At 46.6% G+C, this 19,328-nt stretch overlaps 1 protein-coding gene and 1 pseudogene across 2 annotated transcripts; one reads left to right on the top strand and one right to left on the bottom strand.

Annotated features, from left to right (window-relative positions):
• Positions 1 to 389: 389 nt before the first annotated feature.
• LOC105979397 lies at positions 390 to 6,584 on the bottom strand (annotated as a pseudogene).
• A 1,405-nt stretch (positions 6,585 to 7,989) lies between these two features.
• Positions 7,990 to 17,819, top strand: ARMCX4 (armadillo repeat containing X-linked 4). 2 transcript variants are annotated; one of them, XM_045290610.1, is made up of 5 exons: positions 7,990 to 8,081; positions 10,030 to 10,108; positions 10,405 to 10,487; positions 10,783 to 10,874; positions 11,224 to 17,819. In XM_045290610.1, the coding sequence occupies exon 5, from the start codon at positions 11,353 to 11,355 to the stop codon at positions 17,503 to 17,505; it is 6,153 nt and encodes a 2,050-aa protein (XP_045146545.1). In that variant the 5' UTR covers positions 7,990 to 8,081; positions 10,030 to 10,108; positions 10,405 to 10,487; positions 10,783 to 10,874; positions 11,224 to 11,352; the 3' UTR covers positions 17,506 to 17,819. The 2 variants fall into 2 exon arrangements, with proteins under 2 accessions (XP_045146545.1, XP_045146546.1); XM_045290611.1 differs by having other exon boundaries at positions 10,030 to 10,120.
• Positions 17,820 to 19,328: the final 1,509 nt, after the last annotated feature.

Here is a 19,328-nt window from a genome sequence, read left to right as displayed (position 1 = left end):
TCATGATATTTTTCTTTGGGGATCTATGCTATTTGGGGTCCTCTTAACTTCCTGAACAGTTATTTTCTCTTCCTTTGTGATGTTGGGGAAATTTTCTTGTACTAATTTCTCTGTTGATTTCCCCCCCTTGTTCTGATGTGATGAGACATAGGCTATTTCTTTTGATAGTGTCTCACATCATCCTCAGACTTTCTTCTGATTCCTTCACCTTTTTTTGTTGACTGTTTCTCTCACTGATTGTAGCCAGAATGAGTGTCTTCAAGATCACTGATTCCATTTTCCCCTTATTCCATTCTACTCCTCAGATCATTTCCTATGTTGCTTGACTCTGTTTTTCTCATCGTTTGTCTTCTGGGATTCCTATTATTAGTTTAAGGATTTTAGTTTTTTCAATTTCTTCCATTGTCCTCATGGGTATTCTCCACATCTCTGGAAAGAATCAAAATATAATTTTTCTGAATTCTGTTTCTGGTAGTTTCATGGCCTCTTCTTCAGAGTACTCCATTGCATTTGGTTGATTTTTGGTTGTTTGTGTTGGTTTTTCCCAATTTATTTTTTCATTTTTTGATTCACTATTGTTTCCTTGGTATCATGGTGCAGCTGTTAGTGGTGTGTGAGCTACTGATCATGTAGAGCTAAATGGTTCTGTTTAATGATGTGTGAGAGGTCAAAATACTCAAAACCAAACTCATTGCCATTGAGGCAATTCCAACTCATAGAGAGCCTATAGGGCAGGGTAGAACTGCCCCTGTGGGTTTCTGAGATTGTTACTCGTTACAAGAGTAGAAAGCCTCATCTCTCTCTTGCACAGCACCTGGTGATTTAACCACTACACTACCAGGGTTCCTCAGAGGACAAATAGGAGATAGAAAGTATACACTGGTGAAATGAAGAAAAGGGGAGAGATGTGTAAGTGGGGAAATTGGGGAAAGGGGGTGAGAAGATCCCTATACAAAGACATTAGATTGTGCAACAAATATACAAATGTGCTTGACACAATGGATGGATGTATGGATTGTGATCAGAGTTGTACGAGCCCCCAATAAAGTGATAAAAAAAGTACATAGATCTATTACCCCCTCATTATACAAAGTATCCAGGATAGATAAAGCCCAGAGGGCCAGCAATGAGAATAGAGATGCCAGGAGGAAAAGGGGAAGCTTGGGGAAGAATGGGGGAATTGATCACAAGAGGATGATGTAAGATATGAAAATAATAATCTATAACTTATCAAAGGTTCATGAGGGTGTTGGGCAGGGGAGGGAGGGGGAAAATGAGGAGCTGATATCAAGGGCTCAAGCAGAAAGAAAATGCCTTGAAAATGATGATGGCAGCATATGCACAAATGTACTTGACACAATGGATGAATGTATGGATTGTGAAAAGAGATGTGAGAGCCCCTGTATTAGTCTAGGTACTTTGGAGAAACAAATCCACAGCAACTCACGTATAAGAGAGAGTTTTATGCAAAGAAAATGTGCATCATGAAAACATCCCAACCCAATGCTGCCCAAGCCCACAAGTCCAACATTAACCCATACCCAACACCAGTCCACAAAGTCCTTCACCTCACAAAACAGAGGCAATAATGCCGACTGCAGGAGGAAAGCTGAGTCAGTGAATGTGTAAGCATCTCAGCACTGGCAGGGGTCTCCACACGGCTGCTCCAGCACCCAGGGCTGCATCGGGATAGATCCATGCTGCTTCTCCTTGGGGATGTCTTGTAGGAAATCCATCTTGCAAGCTGAAGCAGGGAACTGCTAAGGCAGCTGCACCCGGTGCAACCATCACAAAACAAGAGACCCGAGAACTAGAAAGGCGAGGCTTCACAACCCATTTATCCCTCCGCCTTTCAACCAGCACCACATGTGATTATCAGCCAGGCTGGCACAATTAACTAACTCAGCCCCCAATAAAAGTATTTAATAAAAAGAAAGAAAAAGAAAATCAAGGATGTTACTTTGAGGACTAAGGGTTGCCTGACCCAAGCCATGGTATTCTCAATTGCCTCATATGCATATAAAAATTGGACACTGAATAAGGAAGACCAAAGAAAAGTTGATGTATTTGAATTATGGCGCTTACAAAGAATATTGAAAATACCATGGATAGCCAAAAGAGCAAGCACAACTTCCTTGGAAGAAATACAGCCAGAATGCTCCTTAGAGATAAAGATGGTGAGACTTTGTTTCATATACTTTGGACATTATTAGGAGACACAAGTCCCTGGAAAAGGACAGTATGCTTGGTAAAGTAGAGGGGCAGAAAAACAGAGGAAGGCCCTTGACAAGATGGAATTGACACAATGGTTGCAACAATGGCCCTAAACATAAGTACAATTGTTTGGATGGAGCAAGACTGAACTGGTGTTTCCTTCTTTTGTACATAGGGTCACTATGGGTCAGGAACTTCCACCAGCACTACCAACCCTCTAGCCCAGTGGTTCTCAATCTTCCTAGTGCTGGGACCCTTTAATACAGTTCCTTATGTGGTGGTGACCTCCCCAACCATAAAATTATTTTTGTTGCTACTTCATAACTGTAATTTTGCTACTGTTATGAATCGGGCGACCCTTGTGAAAGGGTCGTTCCACCACCAAAGGGGTTGCGACCCATAGGTTGAGAACCACTGCTCAAGTCTATTGCTTTATCTTCCCTCTCTTGACCACTCCCTCTTGGTAACCTCCAACGTCTGTTTCCTTGGTATAAATGTCTTTGTCTTGTTTTGTTTTTCCTTTTCTTCTTTTGAAGAGTGGTCTCGTACAGTATTTGTCCTTTTGCGATTGACTAATATCAATCAGCATAATGTAGTCCAGGTCAGTCCATGCCATGAGGTGTTTCACGGTTTTATTATTGTCTTTTAGCAATGTATAGTATTCTATTATGTATGAGTGTATCCACTGGTTTCCCCACCATCCAGAAGAAAAAAGAGGATGAAAATAAAAAAACATGGAAACAGGTTGTCCAATGGAGGAAAGGGACCACACAAACATCAGTTTCCACAACTCAGACTGGAAGAACTAGATGGTGCCCAGCTACCACTATCAACTGCTCTGAAAATTGTTATATTAGAAGATCCCATAACAATGAGTACAAGAAAGAGGACAATGTTCTAAAATTGATCGTGGTAATGATTTTACAACTCTTCTTTTTTTCCCACAACAGCTTTATTAGCACACAATTTACACATTATATAATTGAATAGTTCAATTATTCAATCATATCAAGGGGAAAGATTACTCAGTCATAAAAAGAAGTAAAGTATTGATACATGCTACAATATGGATGAATCATGAAAACGTAATGCTAAGTGAAATCAATGGTCACAAAAAAGACACCCATTGGGCCTGGAACTGAACACACTCCTGTGGCTCAACTTTCAGTCAAGGGATCTCAAAAACTCACTGCTATCAAGTCAATTCTGCACTTCCTTTTTTGGTTTCTGAGATTACAAATCTTTACTAGAGTAGAAAACTCCATTTTGTTCCTAAAGAGCAGCTGGTGGTTTTGAACTTCTAAACTGGTGTTCAGCAGCAGAGGTTATAATCTACTGCACCACCAGAGCTCCTCAGTGAAAGGATAGATAGGCCAATACAGTGAAGAATAACACCAGGTACATATTCTCTACAACAAGCAACCACAGAAGATCAAAAGGGCAGTATTTGCCCAAGGCTAAAATTCAGAAGGCAGGAAAGAAAAGGAAAGTAGGAGAAGAGGAAGCAGTAAACATGGGGAGGAAATAGGGAAAATGTTGTTACAGTTTGGGGATTGCAATCAGTGTCACGAATTAAAATTTGTATGAATTATTGAGTGTCAAAACAATTTGCTCCCTGCGATCTTCATGTCTGCTGCTGGTGGGACTGTAAACGTGTACAGCCATTGTGAAAAGCCATATGGTGCTACCTCCAACAACTGGGAACAGAAATTCCGTAAGACCCAGCAATCCCTCTGCTGGGAACATACCCTAAAGAAATAAGACCCATAACATGAACAGACATATCTTTCTTCTGGGCAAGAGACATTCTGGGACGATTCCACCTCTTTTAATTAAACAATCCTGGGCTTCTCGTAGATTGGATTCTTTTGGATAGTAGCATGTGCTTTCTAATACATCTTTTCCATCATGTCAGGAGTTATGTTGTTCTTTATTTTATTGAGAAAACTGTTTCTTGGAAGCATCTCTATCCTCTTCCATTAGGTAACACATGTAGTCTGTGATATTCTGACCCAGGATGTGTTTCCAATGTACTTCTGCATTGGATTCTTTGCCTTCTGAATCATAATCAGGGAATCGCTTGGGGCTTTGAGCCTCCATCCGCAGCCCCCTGCAGAGCCTCAAACACTTTATTTCCAGTGGTAGTCCTGGCAGGGCCAGCGTCCACATAGCAGGTGAAGCCACCAGGTCGACCATCAATGCTTTCCACATTGTATTCATCTCCAGTTACCTCCACTTGGCCTTAAGAGATCTCGTCCATGCCAAACCTATTCAGAAGCCTGTGGGACAGCAGCAGGCCAGTACAGTATGCTGCAGCATTACTGGCCTGGCCAACTTTCACTCCCTACTTTGGAGCGTTGTGAGCACCAGCTGCACAGAACATCATATCCCCTCCTACAGGGGTATAAGCACTCCTGTTGGGGATGAACTAACAGGAACTATCATTCTGTATTCGGGTGTATTGTACTTATTTTTATCTAGGATGACCGAGCGCTTTCAAGTATAATAAGCAGTTTTTGCCTCTCGCCGTCTTCCACATTTCACTTGGTGTCTCTTGAAGCAGGCCTTGTTCTTTACAGTTTCACCAAGCCCATCCTGCGGGACAGAGAGCAGCGTTTGTGGCTCGCTGCAGGCCTCATCAAGCTGAGTATCTTTCCATATATTTAGTAGTTATTTGTATATATTCTCTGTGAACAGATTTATTCACACCTTTGCCCTCCTTTTCTACTTCTTTTCTTTCATTTTACGAATGATTTGTAAGAGTTTTGAGATTAGGATCAATTAGTATGTTAGCATGTCTTTTTGCATTCCCCCCAAGGATGTTAATTTTTGCTTACTTAATTTATTAATCTTTTCCTTTGGTGGAAACTTAAGTTTGTTATGGGCAATTGAATTCTGGAAAGCCATCGCTGGTTCTGTGACCATATGGATTTCCTGCCTGGCCTTGGGAAAGGGCCTCCCTCATCCAGGGGCCCCTCACAGCGGAAGCCTCCTGCTGGGTGTCATATTTCAGTGTTCTAAGAAAGAGGCTGCCTGCAGGGTTTATATTTAGAGTATGACAGGAGCATGTCTGGGGACTGACTTCTGCATATGTTGCCCCCGAGGGCTGGGATTATGCTGAGGGGCTTATGTGGGTGGCGCAGAGAAAGTGGAACAGAAAGCAGGGAATGAAAGGGCCTCTTTCTCTTGGAGACTGCTTGTGATCCTGTGGACCATCCTTCTATTCGAGGGAAAAATAACCAGGGCAGCCACAGTCACCCACACACCCTCATGGCCATCTACACCCACCATAAACTACTGAACACTACAAATAACAAACAAACAAGAACAACAAAGCCCAGTTGCTGTGGACTTGATTCGGACTCCTGGCAACTCCATGCGTTTCAGAGTAGAGTTGCATTCTTTGGGATTGCTCCATGAAAGGAACCTTGGTGACATAGTGGGTTGGGTGTTGGGCAGCTAACCGCAAAGTCAGCTGTTCAAACCCACCAGCTCCTTGGCGGGAGACTTTCTACTCCAATAGAAAGCTCTGGTGAAACTGTGGGTAAGAGTTGAGCACTAATTGCAAGGTCATGGTTCAAAGCCACCAGCTGCTCCCAGCAGGGAAAAAAATAAAGAGACGTGCGTGGAATTAACCATCACAGAAACCCTACATAGGGTTGTTTTGAGTCGGAATCAACTTGATGACACTAGGTTTGCAATGTTTTGTTTTAATCTTGCTTCAGTGAGGTGACAGGAAGTGGATTCTTCTTTTATTGTTTTATTGGGGTGTGTACACCTCTTATCACAATCCTTCCATCCATTCATTGTGTCAAGCACATTTGTATATGTTGCCATCATCATTTCCGAAACATGTTCTTTTTACTTGAGCCCTTGGTATCCGCTCCTCATTTCCCCCCTCCCTCCCCCATTAACCCTTGACAATTTATAAATTATTATTGCTTTTTCATGTCTTATATGACCGATGTCTCCCATCACCCACTTTTCTGTTGTCCGTCCCCCTAGGAGGGGGTTATATGTTGATCATTGTGATCAGTTGCCCCTTTCTCCCCCCCACCTTCTCCTTCCCCTCTTGGTATTGCTACTCTCATGGTTGGTCCTAAGGGGTTTATCTTCCTGAATTCCCTATGTTTCTAGCTGTCTGTCCCAGTATACATGCTCTGGCCTAGCCGGATTAGTAAGGTAGAATTGAGGTCATGATATTGGGGGAAGGAAGCATTCAAGAACTAGAGGAAAGTTGGATGTTTTATCTGTGCTATACTGCACTCTGAATGGCTCCTCTAAGGAAGTGGGTTCTTACTACTAACTTTGTCGTTAGTAATTAGACGCAAACTAGTTGCAATGCGTTTTAACTCGTAGAGACCATACATGATAGAGTAGAACGGCCCATACGTTTTGCTAGGCTGCAGTATTCACAGGAGCAGCTTGCCAGGGGAGTCACCCAAGGAACTGCAGATTGAGTTCGATGGTTAGCAGGTGAGCATTGAACCGTGTCGCCATCAGGGACCTAGGCACTAGTATAGTAAATATATGAGACTGCCACCAGAGTTATTATTGCTCCTGTTGCCACAATAAAAAGAAAACCCCACCTGCTGAGCCTCATTTCCATCAGGGGCCCTTTCATGGGTGCAACAAGACTGTTTCCATCACATGTTGTGGAAAACCCAAATAAATACCCCACTCACCCCCCGAATGGAAAGCAGGGGGTTCTGTGAATTCATTAGTTTGTAAGCCACTGGATTCACCAGGAATTGAACCTCTGTTAAATTATTTAGGCGTCATCTACGCAGTTCTAATACACCTGACAGGAGACCAGAACTTCAAAAGGTTGTAAATCACTTGTGGAAAACGGCCAAGACTAGAAAATGGAAAGAAAAAAAGAAAGAAAGAAAACAGAATGTCTTTCAAAGATTAATTTAAAACGCACATTATAAATGTGCAAGTGTTCTGGAACATTTTGTACTTCAAAGGTCAATAACTACTAGTCATTTTTGAAGATTATGAAATAGCTTATCACTCCCTCACTGATATCAAGAAATCCACTCAGACACAGGACAGAGTAGAACTGACCTCTTTGGGGTTCCCAGGCTGCAAATCTTTGCGGGATTTGATGTAGCAGTAATAAACGAGTCATTATTTTTACAACCTGAATATATACATTCTTAATGTCGAATGGAAATGGCTTCATTACACTTTCCGATTACAAAAGCAATGAATGGATGATAATGTTTAAACAAACAAACAGCAAGAGTGAGGTAGGGAGTGTAACAAGAAAAGAAAATCACATCTCAAATTGTGCATTCTACTTTCCTAACACTCATTGCTCTAGCTCCATTTTTGGTGCAGACCAGTGGATTAACGGAGAGGAAGTTGTGTAGGGAGGATAGGAGGCTTTGGTCTTACAGCCTGCGAGAGAAAGAGACATTTCCTCAAAGAAGCAGAAAAGGCCAAATCCCTGGCCTGCAGAGGAGGGGGGAGGGGAGGGTGAGCAGACCCTCCCCGGTAACCAGAGAAGTGTAAACTCCATCCACAAGGCGGAGATGCCACTTGTGGCCCCTTGGATTGGAGAGGGCTGAGATGAGTGACAGGAGGTGCGCGCAGGAGCACTGCGCATGGGGTGGTGGTGGAGGGGGTTGTCTGCGAGTGGCGGTGGCGGGGTGGGAGGTTGGAAGGGTCTTGCTGCACTGCCCGTCCCCCACCTCCCAGGGGGAGGGAAGGGCGAGCTCGGCGATGACGCACGGCCCTCACGTGACCGGGAGCTGCAGAGAGACGCAGCCTTCTGTGCAGTCGACACTCGCCTCTGGGTACCAGCTTCCCGCTGCCCGGCGCACGGCGGGCTGGCCTCGGGCCCGGCTAAAGCGCAGCAGGTAAGGCCCGGCGGCAGTGCGCCTCGCTGAGCTGCAGTCGCCCGCTGGCTTCGGACATGGGTGCGGGGATGAGAGCGGGCAATGCGGGCTCAAGTATAAGAAGCCTTCATCTCTGATTTTCTCGACCGCCCTGTCTCCCTCCCCCCACTATCACACATATGTGTTGGGTAAGCGTTGGACTGTTACTGCTAGGTTGGTGGTTCAAACCTATCAAGCGCTTGTAAAGATTTACAGCCTCGGAAACTCCATATCGGGTCACCAGGAGTCCGAATCAGCTTCATGGCAGTGAGTGTGGTGGGGAGAATGTTTCCGGAGGGAAACGAAGATGTGCCTTCTTTTCTGTGCTCTTATCACTGACTACACATGCCCCCCGGCACCACCTGCCCATATCACGCCACTGTGGCATGTTTGCAGTGACTGGATGGTGGGGGTGGTTTCTAGGAATGTGGAGAGGGATGTTTGACAACGAAGTTCCTGAAACCAGAAAGGCGAGTCTCTGTACCTTAGGTGCTGGTCCGATGGTCTCTCGGTGCCTTTACTCTTACTTGTTTGTAGCACAACAGTTGGGTGTAGCAGCATTTGTGGCCTGGTAAGAGAAGGAAAGGAGAAACCTGTCCGGGATCTGTGGAGGTTAGTGTGAGCAAAGACACTGTCTGGGAACTGCTGAATCCATATAAATAATAGATGGCAGGGGTCTTGGTGTCCCCCTCTGGCTGAGATTTGGGATGGGGCCAGTTAGAGGACTGTTCTTAGACTGCATCTGCTTAGGTAGCCACTGCTGCGACAACAGAAATGCCACAAGTGGGTGGCTTTAACAAGTAGCCATTTATTTTCACACCATTTGGGAGGCCGGAAGTCGGACTTCAGCACACCGGCTCTAGGGGAAGGCTTTCTCTGTCTGGAGGAAGGCGGCTTCTCCTGCCAACATCTGTGAGCCCAACATTTCTTGGGGATACACATGTATTTTTCCAATAATCTTGCCCTGGATCTAGAATGTTCTTAGGGCAGTACAAATAATGAGCTCCACTCCTGGCTCTTCTTTCTTGGTGAGAGACAAGTTCCCATTTCTCTCTTTGCTTCTCTTTCTTGATATCTTTTATATGATGAAATGTGATACAGGCCACACCATATCAAAACTCCTCTTACATTAGATTAGGGTTTTGACCTGAGTAATGGTGTTGCATCCTACTCTCCTCGCCTTATATTTGGTTGGCCGGTCACATCAGATCATATCCTAGTAGTATCATTAAATAACTACCAAATCACTGAAATGCAAGGCCCAACCAAATGCCACGTATTTGGGGGGAACGTAATTCAATCAAGACAGTTACCAAGGTTAGGTGTCTATTGATGATCATTAAAGACAACAAACTTTTCTACAGATGCTTTTATTTGCCCTTCAGGTAATATTGGGAAAAAGTACCAAATGTATCAAATATTACTATTATTTTTGTATGTCTTGGCAAGATTGAAAGAAGCAGTAATTTTTCAAGAAGCAAAAATATTCCCACACATCTTTTCTCCTTTAGTGCTGGAGACTCCTGGAGATGAAGGGCTTATGGGACCACAAGGCAGGAGGCTGTGATGCCAAAATATGGAATCTAGAAGGCACTATCTTTCCCATCATATTCTAGTCCCATCCCCCAGCCCCCGCCCACCGCAATATATCCCACCTAATTGGTTTTCTTAATGAAGGAAATGAGGGGGTGGGTTGTTTGAGGAGAAGCATAAGAACTCTACAGATGATTTTTCAGGTTATTTGCCTCTGCCTTTCCCCCTTGACCTCCATTTTCACACTGTTCTTTTCAGCGCTGGGAAAGCCCCAGTCTGTCTTTCAGGGAAATGGATCTCTGAACGCAGAAAGGCAGGTATAGGAACCCATGTTTTAGATGCTGGAATGTCACACACACTCAACACCCACAATATTGTTCTTTTTGTCTATTCCTAGGTTCTTCCCATAGGTCTGCAATAGGGTGTTCACCACTGGAAATAAGAGAAGACAGCGAGGCTGGCATGGAATTATGGAGGTTGGTGTGAAGGTGGGCAGTGGTTGGGGATGACAGCTGAGGGCGGGCATAACAGTTGGCTGAGATTTCCAAAGTGCTGCCCCACACTCTGCTGATTTGGGTGCAGGGAATGAGTAAGGGTGGGCAGGAGTGTGACTGAGAGGAGACTGAGGGGGAGACCATAAGAAAGGGCACATTAGCCAACTGAAATTGGGCTCTGGAAAGGCTTGGTTTGGGGTCAGGGATAAGGGTGCTTGTCCGTTGCCCCAATGACTCACTCAATCGTCATTACTTTCTCTTTGTTTACTGGTCAATAGGTCTGTCTGTAGGTCTACTATAGGCATTGATACCACTGGAAGTGAAGAAACAAGCGGAAATTGCCCCAGAGCAGTATAGACTGGTAAGATTACGGGGACTGACAGTGTAGATCTGTAGGGTGGGTTGATGGAGACCAACCTGCATCTCGTAGTGAGCAGTCCCCAGTCTGAAGGATCCCAGCCTTTCGATTTCCCAACTACCTTTCCCAACCCCCACTTTACCTTTATTTTGGTACAAGGAACAGTGTGACAGCACCTGGGGATATGGGGTGAAATGAGGAAGAATAGCTAGGCAGTTTACTAATAAATTGCCTAGCCTCAAGAGCCAAGTAAGTGTCTTCTCCTATCTGTTTCTCCATTCTATTTGTCTTTCTCTAGATCTCAGGATCTTGTGAATGTATCGACCTTCGTTAAGGTGTATCATCAGTCAAGAGCAGGAAAGAGGCGGGGACTACTTCAGATCATCCCAGGTTGGTGTGCAGATAGGACTTACGGAGTGAGAACCAAAGTAGGTCCAGTAAAAATTAAGATCTGGAGGCTTCTCAATCTTCCACTCAAAGCCACCTCTTCCATCATCCTGCCTACTGTACATTTGGTGTAGGGAAATATGTGTACAAGCATGTTCTGGGGAACTTATTGGGAACTGAGAAAGATAGAGAGGGGATGAAACAAAAGGGATAGAGAGAAAGTTTATGAATCATCTACTTCTTTCACCAAATATTTAATTTCTTCTTTTCCATGCCCCTCTGTGCATTGATATGAATGAGGCAACTAAATTAGAAGATATATTTCAGTCCCATTTAATTTCTCCACTCCTAGGTCTACCTCCAGTGGTAGCTGTACTGGCCGTTGAGTAACTGAAGAACTCGTACCAAGATCTACCATCCTCTTTGATCAGTCTGAGTGAGCACTCTCTGTACTTGTTTGTGCCTTCACCAGGGTTGATTAATGGGCCGCATTCAGGAAGTGGGCTGGGTGACTGCAGGACTAGTGATCTGGGCTGGTACCTGTTACTGCATTTACAGATTAACCAAGGGAAGAACCAAGAGAGTGAGAAAATTGAACAGAAATGGGTCCAGAGTCAAGACGGAGCCCGTGGTTGGGGTACAGAACCAGACTTTGCCCATGAGTGAGGCCATGAATAGGGCAGAGATCAAAACGATACCCCAAATCAAGACTGGAGCTGAAACTGAACCAAGAGGTGGGGCTAGGGCTGAAGGCGCTCTAGCCACTGCTATAGCCAAACCCAAAGCTAACTCCCAGGCCAAGGCAATGATTGGAACAGAGGCCAAGGCAGATGCAAAGCCCCAATCAGAGGCCAAAGCAGATATCAAGACCGAGGCAATGACTCTGGCTGGGGCCAAGGCCAAGGCCAAGCCAAAAGCCAAAGCCAGAGAAGTTTCCAAGAAAGAGGCCATGACTCAAACGGAGACTGAGGCTGGGAGAATAGCAAAGAAAGAGGCGGTGACTCAAACCAAAGCTAAAGCTTGGACACTGGCTGCCAAAGCAGAGCCTGCCAAAGCAGAGATCAAGAAAGATGCAACAGCCCAGCCCAAAACTGAAGCTCATACATTGGCTGTAAAAGAGACGGAGATTAAAAGAGTAATGGTGACACAGACTGAGGTCTTGGCAGTGACCAAGGAAGTGGCCAAAATGGGAGCCATGACCAAGACTGGAGTTGTGGCGGAAGCGAAGACAGTAGCCATGGATGGAACTACGAGTGTAGCCAAGACTCAGTCGGAGGCTAGGCCTGGCACCATGGTTGATGTGAAGGGGAAACCTGATGTCATGTCTTGTGTAGTGGCTGGAGTGGATACAAGGTCTTGTGCACAGTCTCAGGCTGTGGACAAGATCCAGGTGGAAGACATGTCTGGTGTGAGGATTGAGGCCAAAGGGAATCACAAAACCACGTCTAAGGCAGAATCTGGGGCAAACACGAGGGCTTCTACCCAGCCTCAAAATGTTGCTAAGGCCCAGACTGAGGGTATATCTGTAAAAAAGGTTGATTCTGAGCCTCAAGCTATAACTAGCAGTCAGGCCGAGGCCATGCCTGATGCCAAGGTTAAAGGTAGAGGCAAATCCAAGGCCATGCCTAAAGGAGGGTCCAGGGACAGTGCCCAGACTGAGACCTTGCCAGATGCCAAGGTTAAGGCTAGAGGCAATCCCAATGCCACATCTAAGACAGGGGATGGGATAGACATGTTGTCTTGTTCCCAGCCTCAGCCTGTGGCCAATACCCAGGCTGATGCTTTGCTTGATAGCAGAATCAAAGGTAAGGCCAATACCAATGCCGTGTCTAAGGAAGGAGCTGGGACGGACACAAACGCACAGTCCCAAGCTACGGCCAAGAACCAGGTTGAAGCATTAACTAGTACTAAACGTAAATCTAGGGGCAAAGCTGATGCCAAGTGTAAAGCAAAGGTTGGAGCAGACACGAAATGTGCACAGCCTCAGCCTGGGAACAAGGCTCAAACTGATTCTAAGGCTCCATCTGATTCTAAGGTTGATGGCAGGGGAGATACTAATGTCATTTCTAAGGCAGGAGGGAAAGCAACCAGTTCCCAGGGTGAATCCCTGCCTGGTGGCAGGAGTAAGGCCAGGGGCATTCACAATGTTGCATCTCTGGTAGAAGCTGAAGCAGATACAAAGGACTCTGCCCAGCCTCAGACTGTGGCCAGTTCCCAGGTCAAAGCCTTGCCAGGTGGCAAGAATAAGGCCAGGGGCAACCCCAATGCTGTGTCTTCAGCAGAAGTTGCGGCAGATACAAGGAACTCTGTCCAGTCTCAGACTCTGGATAATTCCCAGGTCGAAGCCTTGCCTGGTGGCAGAAGTAAGGCCAGGAATAACTCCAATGTTGTGTCTAAGGCAGAGGCTGAGGCAGATACAAAGGACTCTGCCCAGCCTCCGACTGTGGCCAGTTCCCAGGTCAAAGCCTTGCCCGGTGGCAGGAATAAGGCCAAAGGCAATCACAATGCAGCATCTAAGGCAGAGACGGAAGCAGATACAAAGGACTCTGCCCAGCCTCAGACTGTGGCCAGTTCCCAGGTCGAAGCTTTGCCTGGTGGCAAGAATAAGGCCAGAGGCAACCGCAATGCTGCATCTAAAGCAGAGACTGGGACAGATACAAGGAACTCTGCCCAGCCTCAGACTGTGGCCAGTTCCCAGGTCGAAGCCTTGTCTGGTGGCAGGAATAAGGCCAAGGGTAACCCCAGTGCTGTGTCTAAGGCAGAGGCTGGGGTGGGTGTAAGGGACTCTACCCAGTCCCAGGTTGTGGCCAATTCCCAGGTCGAAGCCTTGACTGGTGCTCGGAATAAGGTCAAAGGTAACCCCAATGCTGTGTCTAAGGCAGAGGCTGGGGCGGGTATAAGGGACTCTACCCAGTCTCAGGCTGTGGCCAATTCCCAGGTTGGAGCCTTGACTGGTGCTCGGAATAAGGTCAAAAGAAACTCCAATGCTGTGTCTAAGGTAGAGGCCAGGGACTCTGCTCAGCCTCCTACTATGGCCGATTCCCAGGTCAAAACCTTGACTGGTGCCAGGAATAAGGTCAAAGACAATCCCAATGCTGTGTCTCAGGCAGATACCAGGAACTCTGCTCATACGGTGGCCAATTCCCAGGTCGAAGTCTTGACTGGTGCAAGGGACAAGGCTATGCCCATGTCTGAGATAGACATCACAGCAGATATTGATATGTATGCAAATCCTGAGGATGAGGACACGCCAACTTCTGAGAGTCAGGCTGGGGCAGGCATTCAGACCCATCAAACTACTCAATCTAAGGTCCACAACCTTTACTGGAATGGGGTGGGTATTGAGGATTGGATGGCTGCTGAGCGGTGGATCAAATTTAGGTTTCAGGCCAGGGATGGATACTGGGAAAATAGCACGTCGTGGGCTGGGGATGACAATGAAGTCAGTATTGAGTCCTGGAGTGGAGCTAGTGATGAGGCTGGGAATAATCGGTCCTGGGCTGCAACTTGTGATACGACCAGCGCCAAGTCCTGGGCTGGGACGAGGACTGGAAATGAAGTCGGTATTGGGTCATGGGCTGGAGCTGGAGAACAGACCAGTGAAGGGTCATGGGTCACAGAACCTGGAAACCAGGCCAGTGGTGGAACCTGGGTTGGGAGTCAGACCAGTGAGGGATCTTGGACTGAGAAAAAAGCCAGTGGGAGTTCCTGGGGTGGGGGTGGAAATAAGACTATTGGAGAGTCCTGGACTGGGACTGACATCCATCTTAGTAGGGGCCAAGCCAGTGGGGGGTCCTGGGAAGAAAACAAGGCAATTAGCGTATCCTGGACTGGAGATGAAAATCAGGCCAGTGGAAGGTCCTGGGATGGAGCTAGGATTCAGCCTAATGAAGAATCCTGGACTGGGGCTGAGGATCAGGCTGCTGGTGTGTCCAAGGCTAGATTTGAGGACCAGGCTAGTGGAGCAGGATCCTGGGCTGGGGCAGGTGGCCAGGCTGGTGGAGGACCCAGGTTGGGGTCAGATGATCAGTCTAGGGGTGGGTCCTGGGCTAGTCAAGGAAATCAGGCTAATGGAGGGCCTTGGATTGGGGCAGGGGACCAGGCTGATAACTGTTTCAAGCATGGATTTGAGGATCAGGCCACTAGAGGAGGCTCCTGGGCTGAGTCTAGACCTAGGAATGAGGACAGTGGAAGGGCTATGCTGGGGCTGGAAAACCAGGTCAGTGGAAGTCCCTGGGCTAGGGCAGAGGACAAGGCCAGTGGAAGGTATTTATCTGACATTGTAGACCAGGCTGGTGAAGGATCTAGTTTTGTGTCTGAGGACCAGTCCAAGGGATGGTTCCGTGCTTGTTCTGAGAGTCAGGCTAGTAGTGGAGGATCCTGGGCTGCATGCAGTGGCCAAGCTAGTGGAGGACTCAGGGCAGGGCCAGAGGACCAATCCAGTGATGTGCCCTTGGCTGGAACTGGGATTCACGTTATTGGAGGATCCTGGGCTGGGGCAGGTGGCCAGGCTGGTGGAGGACCCAAGGGACCAGAGGACCAGTCCAGTGGTGCTTCCTGGAATGGGGCTGGGGATAAGGCTGATGATTATTCCAAACCTAGGTTTGAGGATCAGGCCACTGGAGGAGGGACCTGGGCTGTGTCTAGGACGGGGAATGAAGCCAGCGGAGCGTCTAGGCTGGGGCCCAAGGGCCAGTCCAGTAAAGAGTCTTGGACTAGGGCCAAGGACCAGGCCAGTGGAAGGTACTTGTCTAAGGCTGGAGACAAGTCTATTGGAGGGGTCTGGGTTTATCCTAGGGACCAGGCTAGTGGGGAGTCAAGGCCAGGGCCCTCAGACCTGTCTAGTGGTGGGTCCTGGGCTGGCACAGTGAATCAGACCAATGGGTCCTGGCTTGTGACTAGGAATCAGGCTGGTGACTGCTCCAAACTTGGATTTGAGGATCAGGCCAGTGGAGGTAGGCCTTGGGCTGGGGCTAAGCGTGGAGATGGAGCCATTAAACGGTCTAGCCTTGAGCTTGAGGACCAGGCCAGTGGAGGGTCTCTGTTCAGGGCAGACATGGAGGCCAACAAAGCATCTTGGTTTGGGGCTGAAAATGACACTAGTATAGGGTCTTGGTTCTGGGAAGGGCAAGAGTCTGTGTCTAGGTCTGGAGGTAAGAATGAAGCCAGGATTAAATCCAGATCAAGGCCTGGAGAAGAGACTATTATTAGCTCCAGGTTTGGGGCTGAGGCCAAGGCCAGAAGTAGGACCTGGATACAATCCGATGAAGCATCCTATATGGGTTCCTGTGAGGGGGCTGGGGCTGAGGCCAGGATAGGGTCCCGTTTCTGGGATATAGATACAACTGCTGACGGCTCTAATCTTGGCGGTGCTGAAGGAGAACTTGGCTCAGGGTACTGGAATTTGGCTGGGGACGTAGATGAGGATGAGGGAAGTGTAAGATCCAGTCCTGATATTGAGGAGATCAGTTTAAGGTCTTTGTTCTGGGCTGAGAGTGAGGACAGTGGAGAGATCAGATCCAAGACTGGGAAAGATGTTCAATTTGAATGTGGGACCAGGGGTGAGTCCAGAACCAAGGATAAGACGGAGGCTGCTGGTGAAGTCGATGCAACTGCTGAAAACGAGAACAGCAGTCGGGGCAAATCTAGATCTGGGGCTCAAGCTGAAATGTCAGCGACATCAAGAGACATATGTTCCTCCATGGTCCCTGGGGCAGGAAAGGAGTCATGGGCTGGAGCCATGATCTGGACAGAAATGAAGTTTCCATACCGAAATAAGGTCAGCTTCCCACCTGAAGATGAGCTCAGAAAACAGATCAGGGCTGGGGAGAAGATTCGACCTTGGGCCTGCCGCTGTAAACGTGAAGCTAACATGGATCCCCGAGAGCTAGAAAAACTCATTTCCATGATTGAGATGACAGAGGATCCTTCCATTCATGAAATAGCCAATAATGCTCTTTTTAATAGTTCTGATTATCCCGACTCCCAAGACGTTGTTCGTAATGTAAGTGGTGTTTCAATTATCAAAAGCTTGCTCAATCATCCCTACCCCAGTGTTAGGCAGAGGGCTTTAAATGCATTAAACAACATGTCAGTGGCTGCTGAAAATCATAGGAAGGTTAAAACATATATAAACCAAGTCTGTGAAGACACTGTCACCTCTCCTGTGAATTCTAGTGTGCAGCTAGCTGGATTAAGATTGATTAAGCGCCTGGCTATTACTAGTGAATATCAGCATATGGTTACAAATTATATTTCAGAATTTCTTCGCTTGTTAACTGTGGGAAGTGGAGAAACAAAAGACAATATTTTAGAAATGCTTTTGAATTTCTCTAAAAATCCCTCTATGACAAAATACTTGCTTATTGCCAATGCACCAACATCACTGATCAACATCTTTAGCAAGAAAGAGACAAAAGTGAATATTCTCAATGCTCTTTCACTATTTGAGAATATAAATTACCATTTAAAAAAAAGAGCAAAAGTATTTACCCAAGACAAGTTTGGGGAAAATTCTCTTTACTTCCTATTTCAACGACCTAAAATGTGTGCCAAGAAACTTCGAGTCTTAGCTGCAGAATACAAGGACCCTGAGGTGAAAGAAAAAGTTGAGCTATTAATACGCAAACTGTGATTGGTTGAATGATTCCAAATAAAATGGAATAATAGTCTGGTTGTGCAGCCTGGAAGTAATGCACATTGTATATGACATGATAACTTTGAAAGTGTCGTTGCTCGATCATTTCATGGTTAAAAAGTGAATTCAAACTTGTAATGGGAATGTGTTGACTTCTATCTTGCCTGGATTAAGATATTTTTAGTATGCTTCATGAGCAGACACTGAACTGGTTCTACATGAGGTAATCTTTGGTCCTTTGTGTGGACTTATGTTTATACATCTGAGACTTTATTTTTATGTTATCAATAAAGCTGTGTGTTTTAAGCAGAAACAAAGTTGTCGTCCTTGTCATTGAATTTATCATCCATTCACAAAGGTAGGTTTCATGGACACAAAAAGATGCCCACAAGCTGATGCTTTTTGTGGCTGCTTAGAGAAGACAGAAGCTGCTGTGGGCAAGGGATGGTTAAGGAAGCTGGGCTCAAAGGAGTGATGGGAAGAAAAGAGAAGGCTGGCCTGCTTGGAGTGGAAAGTGTGGGGAAAAGGGAATAAGGAGAGATGGGGTTTGACAGGAGAGTGAGCCCCGTTCATGGAAGACTCGGATTCCCAAGCTGCTGAGTCTGAACGCTAGTCCATCTTCCTGTGGGAGCCACCAAAGTCTTTTGCGACCAGAGGAATGGCTGTATGAAAGGAAAATGAATGTGGCTGGTGTGTGTGATGGATGGGTTGTCATGAGGTGAGCAGAGGGGTGGGGACTGGAGATGGGAAAACCATTAGAAAGATGTCACCATGGTCCAGGCATGAGATGATCAAAGGGGGGAGGTTACACTGGTGGCCGTGGGAATGGGAAGGAGAGGGCAGACTCTTCCAAAGAGGAAGTGTTGAATCCTGTTCTGAGGCCTACAGAAAGGGACGATTTCATGTTCCAGGGGCATTTGATCAGGCAACGTCCTCTTTCTTGCCCAATTGTGGTGGCTATGTAGCTGCATAAGCTGATGACTGTTTTGAAGCCATCAGAAAATGTAGCGAAAAGACAAATGTGTGCATAAGCAAATGTGGTGAAGAAAGTTGTTGGTGCCCGGCTGTCAAAAGACACAGCCTCTGGGGTTTTAAAAACAAGCAGCCATCTAGCTCAGAAGCAACAAAGCCCATACAGAAGAAGCACACCAGCTTGTGTGATCACGAGATGTCGAAGGGATCAGGTATCAGGTGTCAAAGACCCAAAAATCATTTCATTGTAAATGAGGGGGAGTGCAGAGTGGAGACCCAAAGCCTATCTGTAGGTAACAGGACACCCCCTTACAGAAGGGTCATGGGGAGGAGATGAGCCAGTCAGCGTGCAGTGTAGCAACAATGAAACATAACAACTTTCCTCTGGTTCTTGAATGCTTCCTGCCCCTCACTATCATGATCCCAATTCTACCTTACAAATCCAGCTAGACCAGAGGATGTACACTGGTACCAATAGGAACGGGAAACAGGGGATCCAGGACAGATGATCCCTTCAGGATCAGTGGTGAGAGTGGCGATACCAGAAGGTGGAGGGAGAGTGGGCTGGAAAGGAGGAACCGGTGATAAGGATCTACATATAACCTCCCTGGGTGATGGACAACAGAAAACTGGGTGAAGGGAAACGTCAGACAGTGTAAGACATGATAAAATAATAATAATTCATAAATTATCAAGGGTTCATGCGGGAGAGGGGAGCGGGGAGGGAGGGGGAAAATGAGCTGATGCCAAAGGCTTAAGTGGAGAGCAAATATTTTGAGAATGATGAGGGCAACGAGTGCACAAATGTGCTTGACACAATTCATGTATGTATGGATTGTGATAAGAGT

Source organism: Echinops telfairi, unplaced genomic scaffold, assembly GCF_000313985.2.
Source record: "Echinops telfairi isolate 266 unplaced genomic scaffold, ASM31398v2 ScPeMD7_44;HRSCAF=162, whole genome shotgun sequence".
NCBI classification, from domain to species: Eukaryota; Metazoa; Chordata; class Mammalia; order Afrosoricida; family Tenrecidae; genus Echinops; species Echinops telfairi.
The sequence above is the reverse complement of the archived record's forward strand: the minus strand, read 5'-3'. Positions and strand labels throughout refer to the sequence as shown.